Here is a 15264-nt window from a genome sequence, read left to right as displayed (position 1 = left end):
ACTAAGGTACCACTTTTTCCGGATCTGCGCTGCTGGCGCGGAAAAAAGAAGAACTGACGTCAGCACGCGGAGGCGGCGTCTAAGTACTCCGACGACGTCATCACGGCGCCCACGACGCCGACGACGGACGCGGAGCCGCAGACGACGCCTACCGACGCGCAAGGGTACTGCTACGCAAAAATTTCCGGATCCAGTCTGACACCTGGGGATATTCTAAGGTAAGGAATCTATCACTAACGTGTCTCTTTCAGATATAATTATTTACACCCCCAAAATAGATCAGTCAATGGAAGGCCTTCTAGAGTTGACTAAGGAGTACGGGGCTGTTTCAAGTTATGCTATAAATGAAGACGATTTACACATGTTTTTGTTATGTCCGAAGATAAGAGAATTTTGGGAGTCGGTGAGTAGCTGTCTGTCAAAAGCCCTAGGGCTGCAGATCAAGGTAAGCCCTGAATTAGTTATAACTGGGAGAATGCATCTACAAGGTAAGGGTACAGACAATAATGCCAAACTCATGTTTTATGCTATATTGTTGGCTCGGAGAGAGATTTGTAAATTATGGGTTTCTCCGGTACCTCCGACAGAGCTGGACTGTGTACGAGCCATGAGATTTATTGCCAAGTTAGATATTTCGGATCAGACCAAAAAAAAGTATAGATTTTGGTCTCCATTTTTGTTATGCTTTGGGTGAGGAAGTAGGCTTTTGTTTGAATTTTTTGTTAAAATATAAATCCAATGATTAAGCCTTCGCCTATCTCGCTGGTTTTGAGTCTTCCCAGGCTGGGTGAAGACCTGAGGATAGGGTGGTTGCGCTCTGGAGGAAGACTCTTTGTCCCCCATACAAAAGGGGCCATGCCCGGAGGAGGGTTCTGACTCTAAGTAGTGCTGCACAAGCCTTTTTCCATATAGTCAGTATATGAGATAAAAAGCCCAAGAGTGACTCCGTTGAGTAATGGGCGGCGAGAAGGCCAATGAGGATTAAAAAAAAAAAACACAAGTGCAGCGAAGTTTATATACAGCGTACTCAGTGCGACATGTTAAGTGTTCCTTGATAGGAATTCTTTTGTTGTTAAATGCCGTGGTGTAATCAACACTGTTAGCTGCAAATGTGCAAGCCCGGCAAGAATTGCACTTGAAAAAGCCCTTTTTGGTCAACCAGGTGGTTTTACTTGTATTCTCTGAGCTTGGTTTGACAAGTGCATACCTCATTGAGGTAGCCCTTTTAAATGTGATTGCAGTTGTTTCTGGTAAAATTGATTTAAGTGTGATATCTGTCAGCATAATAGCCACTGCGAATATAGAATGCTACATATCTTGCTCTCCTGCTGACTAAAAGTTGTGATAAATCTCACATTATTTTTATCAGTCTCAGCATCAGGTTTATGTAAGGTAAGAGATGGTACTCGGTCTTTATTAGGAATGAGTAATTCCTCCCTGGGTGGCAAGTTAGCTTTCATTAATGCTTGGTTCAAGATAGTTCTAGTTTAACCTCGCTCAAGGAAATGAAGAAAGGCCTCATGTTGGCATGTTGCGTGTTCTGATTCCTCACTACAAATACGGCAAATTCGAAGGAATTCGCCGTAAGGAAAACTGCGGATGGTGTGGGGGGGGGCACTATCTCCATGGAGATTAGAATTCCCCGCGGTTGCCCTGCGATGTAATTTGTTATGCAATTCTCCTACGTTGACATACAAAGCTACATAGAGAAACTCAACATTTTTGTCATCCTAATTGGTTGCAAATTTCAAATTCAAATCATTGCTATTGATGGACACAATGAAATCACTGGCCGATTGTCTGCTACCCTTCCATATCATACAGATATCATCAATATAGCGACAAAAAGAATTACATTATTGGCCCATTCTGTCTGGTATTTGGCCCTGAGGACATGCTCCTCCCACCTGCCTACATGCAAGCATGAATAGCTGGGGGAGAAACATGCCCCCATTGCCACGCCTCTCTGCTGCTGATAGATTTCACCACCAAAGAGAAAATGGTTATTGTAAAGGCACAGTTCAATCATTGTCATCAGCATGATGTTTCTGTTCTCTCATCAAACCATCTGTGTAATTGATGCAAGTATAAAATGATTCTATGTCCATTACAACTAGTAGATAATTTGGCTGCCATTCTACATTCTTGATCTTGTTCAGAAAGTCAGGAGTATCCTTGACAAAGGAAGGTAAGGCAGAGACATGCGGCTGAGGAAAGGGGTCCACATATTTTGAAATTTTTTCCATTAGGCTTTTCTGTGCAGATATTATCGACCTGTCTGGAATAGTGACTGTTTTCTTATGTACTTTTGGCAGAAAATACAAAATTGACGTTACAGTGAATTCCACTTTCAAAAAATGCAGTTCTTCTGTAGTTAGTAGGCCCTGCCTTTTCCACTGCATCAGACATTTGGTCACCTTCTCTTGGACCATACGGATCTCTTGTCTGGAAGATTTTCTGTAGCTGGACGTATTGGCCAGATATCGATTGGCTTCTGCAAGATATTGGTGCCATAACACAACATTGCCGCCTTTATCAGACTTATTAATGATGATATCATGTTTTTTCCTTAATATATGCATCAAAGCATGATATTGGTTGTTTTTAAAAAAAAATACATATATGTATATAGTGTTCTAATGTGTAATGTTTAGAAATAAAATAATACCTTACTGTGCATTCATTCACCTCGTCATATTTAATGATCTGAAATTACATGTGTGGTGGTATTCTTCTTTAGTTACTCACCTGTTTGGGCTGTCCATCAGGTCCTGTGCAGTCTGAAAAGAGAGAACGTGTGCTTACTATTGCTCGGACGAGTAAGGAAGGTCAGACAAAGCGCAATAACATACTAGGTCAAGAAAGCATCAGCCAGCTGCACTTAATATGAATAACAACTAAAGACAACTCAGAAAGGTCTTTCGTACACTTTTCTCTAATATTTCACTGCAAAGAAGGTAAGAGAAAAGGGAGTAGGGGATTTAATCAGTTAACTGAACATATGCTATTGCAGGATGATTCTTATCTACATGAAATTAAACTGATAACTGAATTGCCTCATGCACTTCTCCAGTGGTAAATACTGACAAATTGTTAAAGTACTTCACCCTCTCTAGTTTCCTCTCTTTGGATTTGTGTGTCTCTGTGTTCAACTGATCCGACAGGGAAAGTTACAGAGAGTGCAAAGGAGGATGGTCTGTCTCAATAATCCACACCACAGCTACGATATGTCAGAAATATCATCAGAAAAAAATTATGGTTTATAACATATGACTCATTCTGTGAAGAAAAGTTCATGTTAAAGAATCACTTCCACCCGTTCACAATTCTGGAGATATTGAGCCAGATGTACAAAGCATTTGTCCAATTTGCGACTAGTATTTTTGCAACTAGTGAGGCATTTTGCAAACATACCTATATAGTTATAGGTCAGTTTGCAAAATACTGAATCGTAGTGGGTCGCAATCCGACCTAACTCATGACTAATAATAAGGCAGGTCACAAATTGCAACTAGCTATGATTCATAGTCATCACAGGAATGGTGGCCTGCTGGGATTAGGAGACCACCATGTCTATGTTATCTTTTAAATAAAATAATAATTGTTTTAAAAAATGCTACCCAGTTTCCTAAAATGAATACTAGGCAGTGGTCCATTGGACTACTGCCTACTCCTAAAAATGTTTTTGTCAACATTCACAAAAGGGAATATTATGTTTTGAGACCGGATTTCAGTTGACAAATGTAGGATGCTGGCTCTCTATAAAGTGTAAAAAGCTATAAAACTACACTGTGCAGAGAGCACAGTGGGCCTCCAATTGGCAAGAGTAGATAATACTAACACTCTATTTATGGTAGTGTGGGCAATCAGTTAGGCTTATCAGAGGATAGTGCTAAGCATTAATTGTACTCACAGTGGCAATAAATGAGATACACTCAAGAATAAATCCGAGACAAATTTTCAGAAAATTGTTTAAAGGCAAGTTCTTTTTAAGAAATTAATTTTTACTGTTCAGTAAACAAATCACAGTTGTGCGCAATTATGCACAATAGAAGTCTATGGGGAGAATAGCAAAAGTCAATATACAATCGTACAGTCATTTTCAGGAGCCTGCTGGATGTAGGCGGGAGGAGGGTGCTGAGGTCATTGGTAGTAAGCACACTACAGAGAAGGGAACCACCTTACAACAGGCTGCACAAGGGGATTTACAGGTAAGTCTGGGCAACCCTAAACGAGGGATCAGCTCGCACGGACATGAAAGAACAGCTAGTTTGTTGGTTCCCAGACTGGGCGTCTCAGTGGAAAGCAGATAGGGCAGATAGGGTCAGTGCATCAAAATGGCCCTTGCGGTCAGTAGCAGGCAAGCTGCAGGAACGATTACAGGACAGCTGGGCCACTCACAGAATAGGTCTCAGGAGACTTGAGTCCAAATTGGACTCTTCAACTAAGTTTTGGTTGCAGAGGGTCCGGTATCTCGGGTATGTTACAGCATGTCTCCAGATGGTCTTGGTGTCTTCTCACTTGGTGGGGGAATAGATCTGGCCTTCTGGAGTTGGTGTACCTCTTCCTGCTTGGTTGCTGCATCGGAGTCGCAGGGGAGAAGCAAGTTGGTAACCCTTACACTGCAGGTACGTTGCCTGCAGCTTCAGGGGAGTAGCTCATCTACTCCAAGTTCTTTGACAATTTGTTGAAGAACTGGAGGTGTTCTGGGGTTCTTAAGACATCACAGCAGCAGGACACCATGATGATCTAGTCCTTTTAGAAGCAGACAGGGCTTCATGCCAAAATTCTGCAGCAGGTCCTCTGTTCTCAGATCAGCAGCTCCTCTTTGTCCATTTTCATCTTAGGTCCATAAAATCTAAAGTTCAGGGCACAGGGGTGCCACCTAAAAACTAACTTTAACAGCATTGGCGGAGGGGGAGGGCAGGTAGTAGCCAAAGGGCTAACTACCTTTAAGGTGGCTACACCCTCTATGTGACCAATTCCTTTGGAGAGTGGGCACAACCCTGACCCTAACTGATTAATTACTTCCATCCCAAAATGGAGGAATTGGAAAAGCGGGGTCCACATAGCCTGCCCCACCTTAGAGGTGGTGTGGCTGAATATAGGCACACATGTCAACTTTCACTATCTGGTTATGCCTGGGTTGCGTTTCAAGGGTGACTGCCCCTTTGAAGCTTCCCACCTCAGAATGTCATTCCTGTTTGGAGGAGGTGTGAAACCCTCGCCCAGAGCAGGCATTGTTACTGGCCTCTGAGAGCAAAGACTCTCACCAAAGGAGGTCAGTAACATGTGTGGTGGTGGCAGGCTGCTTAACCCCTTCGACGCTCGCAGTATTTCCCCGCTGTGCTGGGAGGCAGGGGGCGCGTACAGCGCCCCCATGCTCATGACGAGCTGAGCTCGTCATGACCGCACCCGTTCCAATGGAATGTTCAGCACAGCAGGGGAATCAGCCCAGCGTGCGAGCGTTCCACAGAACGGGCGTGGTCATGACGAGCTCAGCTCGTCATGAGCACCGGAGCGCCGTCGCTCATGATGAGCTGAGCTCGTCATGAGCATCCAAAAGATTAAAACTACTCAATAACCACACAAAAATGTGGTAGGTTTTCAGGGGACCCTCTAAAGTGTTTCCTTCCTGTGTGCATTTATTAATAATTCCAACACTCACACTGGTGAGGATTTATTAGGACAAGAGATTTACATCTTTGAGTACAGAGAAGGCATCTTGGAGCTTGGGAACTTGTAATGATGAGTGTCAAGCCCATGTCCTTTCTATAGCTTCACTGTGCACTTAAAATATCCAAGAAAAATATTAGATAGTGCAGGATCATATCGCCTCATGCTGAGATGTCCACATCGCACACAGGTATGTGGGCCATGTCGAAAGTTCACTGCACCAAAATACACAGCCAGCAATGGCTGTTGCATTATCTTGCTGAGGGGCCTCTAGGGTAGCAGCCCTAGTGGAGCTCTGTGGTCTCAATGCCCTTAATACAAGTGGTACTATTTACCGGGGGCCTCATTTATGAAAAGTGACGCATCGCTGCGTGAAAACAGGGATGCGTCACTTTTCACTGCGTCCTCCTTGCGACACCAATGATGCGTCATATTTACAGTATGACGCATCATGTCGCAAGGAGTTACAGATACGTCAGTATTTTTGACGTATCTGTAAGCGCAAAAGTCAGGCATTGCTGGGGTGTGTCACAAAAGTGACGCAACTGCAGCAATGCGTCCTTTCACATGGGGAAAGCCCCATGTGAAAGGGCTTGCGTCAGTCTTACGCCTGCTGTGAGGCAGGCGCAAGATTTTGACGCAACAGCGTCCTAAAAGTGACGCAGTGAAATCTCATAGATTTCACTGCGTCACTATTACGAGGCTTTTTGCGGGGGAACGCCCCTCTGCATACATTATACCAGACGCAGGTATAATGTAGCGCAGGGGTTTACAAAGTGACGCATCTGCTTAGATGCGTCACTTTGTAAATAGTGCGCAACAGGAGGCATGTTTTACGCCGCCGATGCGTCACAAAAAGTGACGCATCGGGAGCGCAACACTGACGCAAGGCCTCATAAATGAGGGCCTAAGTACTTATATGGAAAATGAAGTCGTGCCAAGAGCGGTTTTAGTTTTAGGGAAAGAACACTGGTACTGGGAACCTGGTCAGTAGGGACCCAGTACTCCTCAGTCAAAGTTGCATCTAGAACTAGGCAAAAAAGTGGGGGTGTGGGGGAGGTACTGCAGCAAGAACGCAGTTTCCCACACAAAACACTAATATATCCCATTTGAACCCGTATTTGGAAGGAATGCACTAAACACAGTCCTTCCAATTTCTTTTTTTTTTATAAATCTTTTTATTAATAAATCAGGATATCAAAGCTCGGAATGACCCTCGATACTAAGATCATGAACAGGGTAAATTACAGACCTTTGTATGCAGAAAATAAACAAATCAGAATAATAAAGCTCGCATTGGCACCTTAATACTGAAAACAGAGTCAGGATAATTAGTAAATAAGAAAATACAATAAAATAAAAAAACGCAACGTGCGCAACACCCCACCCCCCACCCTGCACCCCTGCATGTAGCTTACGCCAGACCCCAACTAGCAGTGTGCCTGTCGCCCCATCTAATCTACACAAACTAAAAATAGTAAATGGAGGAGGGCCTTCGTACAGGCTCCCGGCCTCTCCCCCCGCTAGTTCTAAGCCTCCCCTCGTAACGGATATATTCTTGATTACACAATCAAACTAAGATCGGGGGATTCATTACTCGCCTACATCGCCTCCCGGTACCAACATTATAAAGTGAATCCCGTACAGCCACCACTCAAACAAATGTCATGAAACGATAATCCGTTCTCAGCCTTGGCACGTTCGATCAGGCACACAAATGTTCTTCAACAAACAGCCACAATCTTGAAAGAGTCAAAGGACCGGAGGTGTTTGTTAGGCTGCACATAGGAGCGAGCCGGAAGCAACAGGGCATATTCAGTCTCATTGTCACTGGGTTCCATCCGCGCCGATAAGAGCCCCTGACGTAGTTTAATGTCCAGTTGCACTGAGTTGAGAAAGGGAGAGAGGGCCACCTTGTCAAGCCACTCCTGAGACTTCACATGAGTCGTCTGATGCACTGCATGGCACGATTTTCCCTCCGTCAGTCTCAATATCGAACACACTGATTCAGCAGGGACTTCCAGTACACAATCATTAGCTGATTTGCAATCCAGAGTCTTTCGCATGTCTTGTTTTATAGGATTGATGGCCTTGGTTAGTCCGGGTGTTGTGGACGCCGCTACTCTCGCAGTATCATTAAATTGAACAAACGTTGCCTTCATATGCCCCAATTCAAAAGTAACGGCATCCAATTTGTGTTCCAGGGCTTGGGCTCTCTGGGCTTGGACTCTCCGGTTCAGGGAAAGATGAAGACCACCGACAGCCGCCATTAGAGCTCCTAGCGTAGGTTCAACCCTGGCCAGCGCTGATTGTTCCCCCTCGTTAGCGATATTCTGGTCCGGTTTCGGAGACTCCGTAGTTAGGATATGTCCTCCCAAGTCATCCGTTCCACTTTTCCCAGACACCTTGGAGGATCGGGTCCAAATCGTACAAAGGTCCATATTGGGCGCCATGTCGTGCATTTCGTTAATGGTCTATCCTGGGCCGGTCAGGATAGACCCAATAGAGTTAGAAATGAAGACACACGTTCCAACCCATCTGCGTGCTAGGACATTTCGGAGCCGTCTTCACGATATGCCCGCATCCATCGGGTTGCATTTTAGACGGTTTCCAAGCCGTTCATGTTCCGGGCTCCATCAATTAAGTACTCAACTTGCATCCGCAATATCATTAAGTTGCTCCACTGCGGCACTGATCAGTACGGATGTTTGATGTTAAAACTTCACTTCCGTTCCGGTGGACGGGCTCCTCCCGAACTCTTATGGCTGATGTTGTTCAACTAGTTGCCGGCCGCACTCTTACTCGAGGCCCCGGCTCCAATTCTGAAGTAGGCCGCAAACTTCAAGACAACGTTTCTCCGTGCTCGAGGCTGGTGGAACTTTCGGGGTAACACGATGTGACGTTATTTTGATTCGTCTACACGGGAGCGTTGCATAGGCACAGGATAACTGGCAGGATCTTGTAGTAGGATGAGGAGGTCTGTGGTGCCGGAAGGCTAAGCAGCCATCTTGGTCACCAGCTTGGCTCCTCCTGAGTCCTTCCAAATTTAATAGTATTCAGTATTTAATCGCAAACCAAATTGTGATTCAGTAATTGGGATTGTATCATACCAAAAAGCCTTTTTGGGGTCACAAACAGAGCAATTTTAAAAAGGAGACTTTTTGCAAACACAAAATGTCTTCATGCTTCTGGTTCTATTTTACTGTGTCTATAGAGCAAATAATTCCTCAGTTTATGGTCCCTTTAATGTGTATTTCTAGAGTGCTACTGCTAATCTATTTTGATCGTGGATGCTAGAAGGTTCTGGTCTCTTTGCTCATGGGCTCAGCTCAGCAAAAGCCTCATGATAAAGGAGGGGCTTCAAAACAATTTTATATTAATTGGGCATAGGGTTTCCGATTAGCTCTTCCATATACAGTTTTGTTGAGAATTTGGTGATTTGGTCTTTCGTTAGGTCTCTTTAATATTGTTATATACTAGATGTATAGCAGAACAACAGCAATTATTAGTTTGGGGGGCAATTCACAAAGGCATTTAGGAGACCTGGAAGTAACACTACCGGAGTACCCTTTTGTGTACTCATGTATTCCTTTGTGAATCGGCCCCAAAACGTCCAATTCACTATTAGTAAAAGTGGAAGATGGGGACACATCTTTCATTATGTACTAATTATATATGAATATTCCCACATATTCACATTTATTCACATTTTAGCAGCTTTGTGGCAAATGTGTGTAAGAGTACATGAAAGAGTACTGAGGAGTACTAGATTACACATTCCAAAAGCCCTTGGGGCCTCATTTACAAGTCGATTGCGCCTCCAGCGCGGCACTTTTTTTGAAGCACCAGCAGCGCAGTAAAGTCACCATTGGTGACTTTTCATGGCCTTGTAAATATGGGCTGCTTTCATGCATTACTCTGCATGAGGCGTTGCATGGACATTGTTGTAAGTGTTCCCAAGCAACATCCATGGAACCTGACACATTCCCAGATTTAAAACGTGTTCTAAACCTGGAAATGAGTCAGAATCCTACACCTCCCAAGGGAAGGCACATGAGTGGTGCAACGAGGGGAAATACTTTTATTTCTCCAAATGTTTTCATCAATTATTTGTTTTTGTGCAGGATGGTGTTCCTTCCTGCACAAAAACAATTATCTTCACAAAGCAAAGATGCTTGCAACATGATGCAAGAGTGGGAGCGCTGGTGCATGGCTGCTAATTGTGCACCAGCACAAGGAAAAACACATGGATGAATCATATTGTTGTTAATACGACGCATCCCTTTTAAAATGATGCCGCATGGTGTGGCAAAATGGCTTGTGGTGCTGCGCTGATTCATTTTGTAGTAAATGAGGCCCTTAGTGAATAGGCCACTTAGGGCCCGTTTACGACTTTAGGTGCAGCGGTCAGTACCCTTTTGGTGCATAGGGCAGTACTCCACCGCTACACTCCTACTGTGCCAAAGCAGCGGGCGGGCCTCCCGCTAGATTAGGAGTTTCCTCCAGTCTGGGGGGCAGATTTTGGACATTTCCATGGTGGTGCCTCAGAAAATGGGCAGCCCAACGGGAATGCCAAAAATTGTTCCTGCACGATTGGGGTGCATACATAATGTGCCCCCCTGCATGCATTCACATGGCGTGAGGCACCCGGGCCCTCAGGGGCCCCCTTTGTTTCCTCTCCGCCATTGTTTTCATGGTGGTGGAACCACCATGAAAACCGTGGCAGGGAGGAAACTTGTAATAGTCCTGTTGGGACTACAGCAGCCCCAGCAAGCATGTTGCGGCTTCAAGACCGTTGCACCATCAACAGGAAACAACAGTTTCCTGGTGACAGTCATGGGGTGGACAAACCACCATACTCGTAATGGGGCGGTCAGACCGCCGGAGCACCGATGTCTGGACTGCCAAAGCCGTGCCACCACTAGTCTAGTGGTCCTTGGGACTTGTGTGTATATAAAACCATTATTTGTGGAAATTGATTTGCTTGCACTAGTATGATGTTATGTTACGTTATAAAGAATTTCTACAGCGCACTTACACCGGATGGTTTCATGGCGCTAGCTCTAGAGTGTGTCGAACCAAGGGCGAGTTTACTCATGTGTCTGCACAAACAGCCATGTCTTGAGCATTTTCGTGAAGCTCAGAAGGTTGTTACAAGACCGGATCTCCAGAGGAAAGGAGTTCCACAATTTGGGGGCCAAGGTGGCAAATCTGCATCCCCCCTGGTGTTTTAAGCTGAAGGCAGGGGAGTTTAACAGCTGAAGGTGGGCTGAGCGCAGGTTGCGGGAGAGGGTATACCTAGACAACAGGCAGTTGATAAATTTAGGGCTCCGGCAGTATAGAGACTTAAAAGTTAAGCAACGGGGAGAAAAGGGGAGCCAGTGGAGTTTTTGTAGTAAGGATCTGGAAGATTGTCATCTTGGTTGCTTGTGAATCAATCTCGCAGCTTGGTTCTGGACCAACTGGAGATGTTTAATTAAGTAGAGTGGCATGCCGAGATAGATTGAATTGGCAAAATCATGGTGTGAAAGTACCAGGGCAATCACTACTTGTATCAGTGCTGCGTGGGTCAGCAGACAACTGATTTTCCTGACTTTGGGCAGCTGGAAAAAGCAGATCGAGACCACTGCCCCAACTTGAGATTTTAGTGAGAGATCGTAATTTATGGTGACCCCTAAGCTCTTGACAGAGGGGGACCGGGCGGGTGGGGATCCAAGTTCCGTCGGCCAGTAGTATGGGCCCCAGGAGAACTGACTGTTCCCGGTCAGAACTAGTTCGGTCATGCCTGGATTAAGTTTTAAATGATTTAGCTCCATCCACTGCTAAATATGGAGCATGGTGGCCTAAAATCCCTGAATTGAGTTAGGGGAATTATCGATGGTAAAGATTAGCTGAAGGTCATCATCATAATTAAATGTGGTTACCCTCCTGTCCTTCAGGGACTGGATCAGGGCCAAGAGGTATAAATTGAACAGGTACGGGGATAGTGACGATCCCTGCAACATCCTGCGCATGCTACGAAAGATCTTCCGATGGATCCCCACTGAGACCAGGAAGACGGTCACCCAGGCCCTCGTCACCAGCCGTCTGGACTACGGCAACTCCCTCTACGCTGGAACCACCGCCAAACTCCAGAAAAGACTCCAGCGGATCCAGAACACCTCAGCACGACTCATCCTGGACATCCCCCGCCGCAGCCACATCTCCGGACACCTGAGAGACCTGCACTGGCTCCCGGTCAACAAGAGAATCACCTTCCGGCTCCTCACCCACGCACACAAAGCCCTACACAACCAAGGACCAGGATACCTCAACAGCCGCCTCAACTTCTACGCTCCCAAACGCCAGCTTCGATCGACCAGCCACGCCCTCGCCACCGTCCCCCGCATCCGAAGAGCCACCACAGGAGGAAGGTCCTTCTCCTACCTGGCTGCCAAGACTTGGAACTCCCTTCCGACCCACCTCCGCCTGACCCAGGACCACCTCGCCTTCAGGAAGCAGCTCAAGACCTGGCTGTTCGAGCAGTAGCGGACCCCCGCACCCCCCCAGCGCCTTGAGACCCTCCGGGTGAGTAGTGCGCTATATAAATGCTATGATTGATTGATTAATTGCAGGACCCCACACATAGTCGCAATTGTAGGGGCGGTGAATGGGGCAAGTGCACTGCTTGGGTACGGCCCCCGAGAAATGAGCCGATCCAATCGAGAGCTGAACCTTGGATGCCGGCCCGTCTGACACGGTCCATCAGGATTTTATGGTCGACCGTGTCAAACGCGGCCGACAGATCCAGGAGCACCAGGGCCTGAGGGATCCCCTTATCGGCATTAGCGCGTAAGGCGTCCAATACTGCGAGAATCACTGTCTTCGTGGAGTGGGCGGGGCGGAAACCCGCTTGGTGGGAATCTAAGTATTCAGAGTGTTCTATGAAGTTAGATAGGCACTTTGCTACGTGTGTCTGCATAACCTTGGCCAAGTAGGGGAGCAAGGAGATGGGGCGATAATTAGATAAATTCAGGGGGTCAGCTCCCGGTTTCTTTAGGAGGGGGACCACTATGGCATCCTTAGATGCGGTAGGAGCCTCGTCCTGTGAGAGGAACTTGTTAAAAAAAGGCAATATGGTATGTGGCAGGGCAGAGAGGGTGTCTTTTAGAATGTGAGGTGGACAGCAATCCCTTGGAGAGCCTTATTTGACTCGTGGTGCTGGTGGACTGCATGGGGCTGGATGTGGGGATGCTCGCTTTGATGTTTGAGAATTTTTCCATAATGTGGGTGTTCGAAAAATTACATAATTCTCGGGTGGGTGTCTGTTTAGTTTGTATTCTCTCTGCATTGTAAAGATCATTCACTATCAAGAAAATGAATTTTGATCTTTTGTGGGAGTTCAGGATTCTATCAGATGAGTGGGCCGCTTTGACACTGGAAATAGCATTCTTATATTCTTTCTGCGCCTTTTGGTATAGAAGTTTCTCTTCAGGGAAGTAGCTTAACTTCCATCTCCTTTCTTTTTGGCGGAGAGCTAACTTTTGTTTTTTTGGCTCCGTAGAGAAACATTTCTGTGCGTCGGCTCGGCGAGCACTGTTTAGTTTTCTTAGTGGAGCATGTGTATTACTGGCTGCTAGTAGCCAGGCAGAGATGTTTTCTTCCGTGGTATTGATATCAGGGTTGAGGGTGGGGGCTGAGCTAGCCAAGGAGTCAAGGAATTCCTGTTCATTAAGGGCCCTCCATTTCCTTATCATGCCTCCCTCGGCTGTGTGTATGATGAACAGATATAGCAATTGCTCTTGTGCTGGAGCCGATACAGTTTCCTGCTTGTTAATGAAGTGAATAAATATTAGTCCCAAGTTTTTTATTTCCTAAAGCTTACACTTGTCACATAATATTTGCTTGTGAGAGACTGGTTAAAGCGGGAAAAAAGCTAAGGGCATGTCTGTGTGCCACATGGCGCACATGCCTATTTTTGGGGTGCCAGAGGGTGTCAAAGTGACACCCCCTGCACCCTTGCTAAAATCGGTATTTACCGATTCTGTAATTACAGAATCGGTATTTCCCATTGATTCCTATGGGCTTCACAGCCCATAGGAATCAATAGGAAATAGCGATTTGGTATTTCCAGATTCGGTAAATACCGAATCTTAAAGATTCGGTATTTACACATCTGGAAATACCTACATCTCCCCCCTTCATATTTACCACTTATTAAATACCGAATCGGTAAAATTCGGTATTTAAGAAGTGGTAAATAAGAATTACCTACATTGGGCCCGTGATGTTTTAAAATTTGCAAAAATTTGGAAGAGCATGAAGAAGGGCAATCCATTATTTTTTTCCTAGCACTAAAATCCCCCATCCTTCAAAGTAAGCCACTGAAATCTAAGAATTGCCAACGAATATCTTTCACTTGTTTGTAAGCTTCTCCGGGGGATACACTGTTGCAGTAAACTACGCATGTCACCTATGTCAGAGTGGACCCTCTAGTTACCTTCACCTACAGTCTGGCATTTACTCTCAAACTCCTCAACCTTTCAAAGGCCTTTCACACCATTGACCAAGACGTGCTTCTCAACTGCTTGATTATTCACGTAGAGTCAGCACAGTTGCCCTAACCTTTATGAGTGATTAAACCAAGCCATTCAAGCTAGTTGCCACCTTTTCAGAAACCAACTCTGCCCTGGTAACCTACTTTGTGTACGTCTTGGCCACCACATTCATACAGGTGACGACATGAATGAATGAATGAATGAAAAAGTTTTATTGTTTCAGTTAATTAAAACCATAACAATACAATTTTATAAAATCAACTACTCATTTAAAATTCCTTTTATGTAGATAAATTCTCTATTAGTTCATTCTGAGTCTAGTGCTAAAATTTGTTGTTAAAAACAATTAAGCAATCCATGTTGTTTGTAGTTCCAAGAGTTCTGATATTTATTCAGTTCAGAAGAGCCCTCTCACTGCGCTACCGTAGTTTTGTTGTCATTATGTGGGCCGGGTGCCTGATTATGTTTTAACGCTTGAGCGTGAGCCATGAGGAACTTTAATAGTAAACAGTTCAAACGGGTGTCTGTTGGATTCAAAGTTGACATAATCACGGATCTACACGTTCTTATGCCTCGTTCGTTCATTGCCCTTTTTAAACAAACTGCTCGCGCTTGGGCTAAATTCGGGCAGATACAAACTAGATGAGTAAAGTCCTCCTTGCTGCTCCCACATAGTCTACAGGTTTTGGGTCCGTCGTGTAGCCAAGTTGGTTGGTCCATAGTTGATGGAAAGTTTCCCAGACGGAGCCCCATTAACTTTTGTTTTTTGCAAGCCGGGAATGTAATTGTTAGATATGGGGCTGCAGTGAGAGTTTTATAGTTTGATATGACCATCCAAGCGTGTTTTCTTGTGCTGAACGTGGCTTTGTCGAGTAGAAGAGAATGGAATTTTGTTGACTTGTTTATGGCTTGTTTAAACACTGGATGTTTTAAAATTTGCAAAAATTTGGAAGAGCATGAAGAAGGGCAATCCATTATTTTTTTCCTAGCACTAAAATCCCCCATCCTTCAAAGTAAGCCACTGAAATCTAAGAATTGCCAACGAATATCT

The 15264-nt window shown here is 45.2% G+C and overlaps 1 protein-coding gene across 1 annotated transcript in view; it reads right to left on the bottom strand.

The window, feature by feature from the left end:
- The window catches only part of LOC144823881 (mucin-2-like), a 1553567-nt gene that overhangs the window by 306662 nt on the left and 1231641 nt on the right, over positions 1-15264 (bottom strand). Inside the window, exon 33 of the mRNA XM_078682769.1 lies at positions 2749-2780. Coding sequence (XP_078538895.1) covers positions 2749-2780 — 32 coding nt within the window. The remainder of the gene's footprint in view (positions 1-2748; positions 2781-15264) is intronic.

The sequence above is a fragment of the Lissotriton helveticus genome, chromosome 3_1, assembly GCF_964261635.1.
Source record: "Lissotriton helveticus chromosome 3_1, aLisHel1.1, whole genome shotgun sequence".
Taxonomy (NCBI): domain Eukaryota; kingdom Metazoa; phylum Chordata; class Amphibia; order Caudata; family Salamandridae; genus Lissotriton; species Lissotriton helveticus.
Note: the sequence above shows the minus strand (reverse complement) of the source record. Positions and strands in the feature narration are given on the sequence as shown.